The sequence below is a fragment of the Microtus ochrogaster genome, linkage group LG5, assembly GCF_000317375.1.
Source record: "Microtus ochrogaster isolate Prairie Vole_2 linkage group LG5, MicOch1.0, whole genome shotgun sequence".
NCBI classification, from domain to species: domain Eukaryota; kingdom Metazoa; phylum Chordata; class Mammalia; order Rodentia; family Cricetidae; genus Microtus; species Microtus ochrogaster.
This window is the reverse complement of record NC_022031.1, coordinates 54,393,096-54,401,128: the sequence shown is the minus strand read 5'-3', so window position 1 is coordinate 54,401,128 and position 8,033 is coordinate 54,393,096. Positions and strand designations below refer to the sequence as shown.

The 8,033-nt window shown below is 43.4% G+C and overlaps 1 protein-coding gene across 4 annotated transcripts in view; it reads right to left on the bottom strand.

Moving 5' to 3' along the window:
* Nucleotides 1-5,096: 5,096 nt before the first annotated feature.
* Nucleotides 5,097-8,033, bottom strand: part of Rgs20 (regulator of G protein signaling 20) — a 68,906-nt gene continuing 65,969 nt past the window's right edge. For all 4 annotated transcript variants that reach the window (XM_005362249.2, XM_026786771.1, XM_026786772.1 and 1 more), the window contains one exon: nucleotides 5,097-6,457. In XM_005362249.2, the coding sequence (XP_005362306.1) occupies nucleotides 6,269-6,457 (189 nt within the window). In that variant the 3' untranslated portion in view covers nucleotides 5,097-6,268. The remainder of the gene's footprint in view (nucleotides 6,458-8,033) is intronic.

Below are 8,033 nucleotides of genomic sequence, written 5' to 3'. Positions count from 1 at the left end.
CTCAGAGTACTGTTGAACATTGATTTATAAATTGTGCTAGGCCGTGACAAAAATTCTGAAATACTTACATAAACTCAAACATCCAAGTCTGTATATAATTTACAAATGAAACCACCAGGTGTGGTGGCTCATACCTTCAACCCCAGCAGTGAACCGTCTGGTCTACACAGCAAGTTCCAGGCTACCCTGGGCTAAGTAGAGAGACCCTGCTTCAGAGAGGGGGAGAGATGTGGGGAATAAAAGAGAAAAACTCAGAAGTGTGATTTGAGAATTCCATTTCAAAATAAAAACTATAATTAAAAGGTTGTCATTTGAGAAGTGTTTAGTTTTTGTTGTTTCCTTCGAGACAGAGTCTCTGTAGCTCTTGCTGTCCTGGAACTCATGTAGTCCTGGTTGTCCTCGAGTTCATGGAGATCCGCCTGCCTCTGCCTCCCAGGTGCTGGGATTAAAGGTGTATGCCACTATGCCCAGCTTCATTTGAGAAGTTTTAATCAATAAATATTCCCTGCTTTTTACCCTCATTTAGCCAAAGGAAATTAGTCATTTGAGAGGAATTGAGATGCATGCTTTTAGTCCTAACCTTTAGAGGCTGAGGGTCATGAGTTCATTTTTGGTTACATAAGGAATCCAAAGCCAACCTGAGCTAGATGAGACCCTGTTTCCAAAAATGGTTAAAAATAAAGGGATGTCCTACCAGGAAATATGATGGGCTAATCAGTGGTAAGTGGACTAAAAAGTGAACACTACATACTGAGAAGCCAGGTGCTAACCCACTTCACAGAGAGCTAGCAGCAAATTCCTAGATGGTAACAGGAGAGTAATTGGTGTGTGTTAAGAAGAGTATTGCAGGACATCTCAAGACCATGACTGTCTACAATAACCAGTACCTGTAGCTCCGTAAGGTTGGACTCAGGAGGTCCTGGAGCAGATTTGTTTTCTGTGACTCTGCAACTAGGAGAATTCCTGATCACAAAGTAAGGGGTTCCTGAAATGATTAGTCATAGTAGTGGCAATGCATAGAAATCAGGGTATAGCTTTTGAAAGGGTTCCACAGATTGGGGATCTGAGAACTACAGATTGAATAATCTTTTAGACACCCAATTTTGAAAGACAAAATGAGCTTGAGTATGGGAGCAGGTAACCCCTTTTTTGGTGTTTTAATTCCACAGAGTGATGCAGCAGTATCAATTTCCAAGTTTAGGCGTTTTCCCAAATCAACTTCTGTACTCTTATGTCCAAGTAGAGGGCAGAAAATGAAAGCACAGGAAATTGCCTTGAATGAGTCCCCTGTTTTAGTGACCTCAAAGACAGAAGCACACCGTGAGACACTCTGACAAAATTAGCCTGTGTTGTTTTTTTTTTCCTTAACTGGATACTTGAACCTGCTTTGCTTGAAAATTATTTGTGTAATGGTACATTGTGAGATATGGTTGACATTTGGAAGAGTAAACACAGCATTGAGAACCCTGCAGTTGGAATGGCAAGGCTCCAGCTTTTATTTCATTTGCACTGGTTCCTATACACTTTTCTGATTGGTTTTAGGGATCAGTGACCCTCATGGGTCTCATTCACTGTGTCCTATCCCATGCCACAATATATTGAGGACGCTGAAAAACACCGATGACGAAGCCAACATGAGCCTTATCTAGGGCTCTTTGCTTTTGCCTTTTGCCAAAACAATGCAACCTTCTGTGATGAAGCAAAGGGCAGTTGATGCCTAAACCAGGACAGGCACATGGATACTAGAGCTTCTACAGACTTCCTTCTTTAAAAAGGGAGTCCAGGGCTGGAGAGATGGCTCAGAGGTTAAGAGCATTGCCTGCTCTTCCAAAGGTCCTGAGTTCAATTCCCAGCAACCACATGGTGGCTCACAACCATCTGTAATGAGGTCTGGTGCCCTCTTCTGGCCTGCAGGCATACACACAGACAGAATATTGTATATATAATAAATAAATATTTAAAAAAAAAAGGGAGTCCACATACATTTCTGTCACAAGTAATTTTAAAAAAATAATAATAGTTGTGTATTTGAGTTTAATAAAACATGAGGAGGTGGCCCTGAAAAGATGGCTCAGTGGTTAGAGCACCCGCTGCCCTCCTAGAGGGCCCAAGTTTGATTCCCAGCACACACTGGGTGGTGGCTCACAACTGCCTATATAACTATACTATCTAGGAGATCTGTCACCTTGCCTCCACAGATACCTGCATGCACATAGTACACATAAACTCATCCAACAGCATGCACGCACACACACATCTTGTAAATAGACTGAGCATTCTGATGCTTATGTATTGAGAACAAGGGAAAATGCCAAAGAACAATTTGAAGAAGGAATTCAGTGGTGGAGTATATTAAAAGACCTGTGAGGTGGTGACCAGAGACTACAGTACCAAGTGCGAGATAAAGCCAAAACGAAAAAGTTAACAATTACTGAGAGGTTTATATTTGTATTTAAGACAGGCTGGAGTGATGGTCCAGCTGTTAACTGCTCTTCCAACCCAGGATGAGTCTCAGCATTCACCAATAACCAATTCCGAGGGATCTGACTCCCTCTTCTGGCCTCTGAGGACACTGCATACACATAGTACACAGTCATGTTCATAAAACAGCTATCTACATAGTTTATCTTAAAGTTATTTTTTTTTGAGGTTGTGGAGACTCAGAGATAAAGGTTATTTTAGAACATAATGGGTTCTTTCGGTCTGGGTGGAGTAGTAGGCCTTTATCCTGAGATGCTGTCAGTGAACCTCAGAACATGTATGTTTTTGACTAGGCTCACCTGTCATTACTTTAGTTGCTGTAATGTCCTAGTTAGCCACATTACAACTTTTGGCTGGAGAACTGTGCTATTTAGCATGAGAATGACCCCATGGGCTCATATGTTTTGAATGTTTTGGTTCACAGCTGGTGGAACTGTTTGGAAAGGATTAAGAAGTATGGCCTTGTTAGAAGAGCTATGTCACTGGGGCGGCCTTTCAAGTTTCAAGATACCCATGCCATTGCCAGTTAACTCTCTCTGCCTGGTGCTTGTGCATCTATATTTGAACCCACAGATACTGCGCTAGCTGCCTGCCTCTCTGCTGCCATGGGCCCTGCCATGACGGCCATAAACTCTAACCCTCTGCAACTGTAAGCTTCAAATTAAATGCCTTCTTTTATAAATGGTTTATTCTAGCAATCCAGAAGTAACTAAGACATGACGTAAGCTATGGCTCTAAGAATGTTCTCTGTCAGGTGTGGACTTCCAATGCTATATTTTGTTATTGGGTTGTACATGGGGGCAACTGCCAGCCTGGAATTGATAGAATGCCTTTGATTTGGGGACATGCTTGTTAACACTAGTCATTGTATAAGTTCCTCAGTTATTGATTAAATCAAAGAATGAAGTTCTGTTATTGGAGAGAAAACACTTTTTTTAAACCTCATGTGGAGAGTCACCAAGGTGGGGCTAGAGAGATGACAGCAGTTAAGAGCGTGTATTGATTATACATGCAGAGGACCTGAGTTCAGTTCCCAGCATACATGTTAGATGGCTCGGAATTATCTGTAGCTCTGGCTCCAGGGATCCAACGTCTTATTTTATTTTATTTTGTTTTTTTGAGACACGGTTTCTCAGTGTAGACTTGGCTGTCCTGAAACTCGCTCTGTAGACCAGGCTGATCTTGAATTCTGCCTGCCTTCTGAACGCTGGGATTAAAGGCGTGCGTCACCACCTTCTATAGGATGCAACATCTTATCTCTGTGTGCACAGCACTCATGTGCACATACCCCCACATACATACACTTAATGAAGTAAATCTTAGCTCTGTGTGCACAACACTCATGCACATACCCCCACATACATATACTTAATGAAGTGAATCTTAAATCACCTGAGGGGCCTCAGTGACTGTGATCTAATTTGATAACCAGTGAGGATGTAAGGAGGCTTAATAGGCATCAACAACACCATGTTAAAATTTTCTGATGTAATAAATTCCTGGTGCATAAGAAGGCATGATTGTATAGAAACGCAAAAGATGTGATTTCTTCCAAGAAGATGAGTTCTAGAGATAGGCTGCTTGTATTATCTTAAGGGCCTAGGGAAGGATCTGGCATGGTCTTGGTCGTACAGATAGTGTAGAGGTCATTTGGCCTATTAGCCACCTCTGGTCCTGGTTGTAGGAGCTTAGGGGAGGCCCTCGCTATGCAGATAATATAAGGGTCATTTAGGCTAATAAGTATCTTCCGTCTTGGTTGAGAAAGACTGATAAGTCCTGGCCCTTCAGATATCAAATATCACAGGTTATTAATCACCTTCAGTTCCCAGCCTCCTAGATAGAAAAACAGGTTTTTCATCTTTTCTTTTGAAAAGACAACTCCGTTACTTAATGTTCCTGGTTTTACTGGTGACTGTGTATACAAGGACATTTGTATTCCCAACAGAAGGGCATGGTTAAGAGCTGCCATCACTACTATAGCAGTGCAGACCCAGACCCATCATGCCCTGGCATCATGGAATCCCAAAAGAAGATTAAATAATAAGGATAGGAAAGAAGGGGATAGAAGGGCAAGCAAATGTCCTGCAGCATAGAAAGTCTGCAGATGTGGTGGTGTTGGGAGGGAAACTCAGTGGCTGGATGTGCTGTTGACCTGTATCAACCATGTGCCATCAATGTTTTTATCAGCACCATCATGGCTGCCTTCTTATGGTTTGGTTGCCCACTTGGTCATTGCCATCTTTAGTTAACCCATGTGACCTCTTCCTGTGGTCAGCAAGCAGACCTGCATGTGTGCAAGCCCACTTCCCTCCAGTGCAATCGTCTTCTTTTCTCTTTTGCCCTTCATTCTTGTTCCATCCATTACAAATGTTCATATATATATATATATATATATATATCTCCTTATAACCAGCAATTCCCCGGTCCTAGCAGGTTACACACACACACACACACACAGAGAGAGAGAGGGAGAGAGAGAGGGAGAGAGAGAGAGAGAGAGATCTGTGTACAGCCAGTGAACTCCTTAATGAAGAAAGTTAGTTAAGAAAGGAATTAAATCATCAGGGAATTCTAGAGGGGAAAGTTAGTGGGCTACACAATGTTTTCAGGCAGTAGAAGAGCTAAAAAGTTTATTTTCAGCAAAATTATGATGAATAGGGTACAGATCGTTTAAATCAGTATATCTCTTCTTTTCTCCCAGCATGCATAGAATCAGGTAGCCAAGCAACCTGTCCTGACTTTCATCAGTGACGAATAGCAATGTGAATGTGTAAACCAAATAAACCCTTTCCTCTCCAACTTGCCTTTTGGTCATGGTGTTTCGTTGCAGCAATAGGAACCCTAACTAAGACAGTGGCTTAGGTCTATAACGACTTTTACCTGTAAACTATGAGGTCATTTCATTTGCTGTGATAAAAATCAAATCATGGCATGTAAAGACAGAACACTCGTCTGGGAGGTGAAAGATGGATTGCATGCATCCCTGAATGATCCATGTTCCTCAATTCCATTTCAAATAATTCAAGATTAAGAGAAAACTTTTATGCTTTATTTTTCCGCGTGAAAATACCCACATTTCTTTCAATAAAAATTAAAATATGCTTATTTGAAGCTTTGTGAACATAACGAACAAACTATTAAATTGAAAATTCATTCTTCAGGTTAGTAGATTCTGATAATATGGCCATCCTTTCTGACGGAAGCATCTTCACTTCAGCATCGCGTTTCTTGGCAAATACCCAAGGCTGGCCCACCTAGAGCACAGTGTGCTCCACCACCATGACCCATGCTGGCGGTTACTGTTTCTTTCACAAGGAATTGTCACATTTTCATGAACTGTGACTTTCAGTCCTGGCACGGTGCTAAGTGAAGTATTCAGACTGGAGGAAGGGTTAGTTAGGAAAGACTTGAATGCCTTGTCTTTGGAGGGGGAATAGGATTTTAACTCATGCAAAACAAAAGTGTCGCCATTTGCTCTCTGTGTGTCCGCTGCAGGCAGAGCAGAGGCTAGTGCATGCCCTGCCCTCGAGAACACGCTACTGTTACTGTGAGTGGGAGCGGACAGTCTTTCTAAGGCTGTCCTACCACCCTTTTTTCCGGACAGGTATTACTAAAGGCGGTTGCAGTTACACTGTGAGTCTCTAGCTCTCTGATGAGGGAGACATTGTTGCTACAACAGTCCGAGAACCACTCTAGCAGAGGACATCCTACCTCTAGACTTCCTGGGCTGGATGCAGTCCGTGAGTTATTTTCTGGATTTATTAATAATAAATATATTCGAAGCCACCTATGCCTCCACTGCTTTCTCAGCTAAGGACTTGAGCAAATCCTTGTAGACGGTGGAGTTCATGAAGCGGGGGTAGGAGTCTCTGTGCATGAGGGTGTAAATCTGAAGCTGGGCATCATCAAATATGTGCTGGGAGGGATCCACCATGTTTCTGTTGATGCCTTCCCGTACTCGGGAGTCCAAGCTGACCTGTGGACGGAAGCAGAGCTGGATGTGTTACTTCTCTTGTAAAACCATCCAAACGCCATGATTGTTTTAGCTTTCGAAAGGCCCCAACCCAAACAAGATCTCCCAAAGTCTGAACTGCTGAGAGAAACTGACAGGTGAAAGAAGGGAACTCTGGGACTTCCATGGCCTCAGTGACCCCAGCAGGAGTGGCCCCAGTGGCCCCTGAAGGTCTGTGGGGCACACTGCTGCACCAACGCCAGAGGACCCCGTAGGTCATACTGAGGGGCCATGCCCTGTATTTCTCACAGGTCATAAGGAACGCTGGCTGCTTTAGACTATCACACACTGCTTTACTTCTTCTAAACAAGTGTGAGATGGCCTTTAAAGATGGAAGGTGGTGAGCACGGACCCATGCCTGTTAATGAAGGCAAAAACCTGGGAGCTGCAGGTGCCCAACCAGCTAGAAACTGGGTGTAGGTTTCTGGTGTCGGTCCAGGAGGAAGGGAAGGGGTCTGTAAAGTGAAGGGCTCCATCACAGAGCCTGGGAGCCAGTGGCACCCAGGTTTCCATCTGAAGGGACTCTAGCCCACTTGAACAGGTGGCTCTGGCAAGCCTTGCCCTTCTCCCCCATTCTGGAAGCTAGCCCCCAAGGTCCATTCCCTTATTTGGCCATTCCCTCTTCCCCCGAGGCTGATTACAAGGTTCAGCCACCAAATATTGAAGTCCAGCAATCAAAAGCCCCCTTTGGCTCACCTAATCTCCATGCCCAATTAAAGTAAACACTTCATCTTAGCACAGGGTTTTTCCCTTGTATGTTTACAAACTGTCATTTTCCTATGGGTCATATCTGTCTCCTCTCTATCCTCTCTATCTCCATTGTCCTCTGGGACAGATATCCCTCTCCACTTTCCCCTGTTCCCTTTTTCTTCTCCCTCTATCTCCTGTCTGTGTCCCTTATCCCTGCCCTCTGACCCTTTGGGACAAATAAATCTCCTTTGTTCTGCTGACACCTTCACTAGCCTAGCTGTCACTGTTATCTCTATAGTAAGCTAAGTGGGAATTCCTATTAATGAACTCTTCTTGGAAAGTCAAATGGTGGTTGTTTCTAGGCTCGTTGGTTTATAAGGTTTGTTTGTTTGGTTGGTTTTCCGAGACTGGGTTTCTCTGTGTAACATCCCTGGCTGTCCTGGAACTTGCTCTGTAGACCGAAATGTCCTTGAACTCCAAAGGTCGCTTGCCTCTGACTCCCGAGTGCTGGGATTAAAGACATAAACTCCTACCACCTGGCTGTTTCTAAGTATTTTTATTAGAAATAAAGTATTTGAATACTAGCAAGCTCTTTCAAGAGAACCCACCCATTCTCCCAGTTTAGTGCCCTATGTATCTCTTATTTTCTTTCTCTTTCTACCTGCCCACCCATTCCTTCGATCTCCATTTCTCTCTTCCCCTCTCCCTCTCTCCTCCTTTCTGGACAGTCTCACTATATAATGTAGATCTTGGTGTCCCAGGTGTTCAGATCACAGGCGTGAAACACTGTCCTGCTTTTTTTTTTTTTTTTTTTTTTTTGGGTCTCTGATAGAACTTTTCAAGTCTGGGC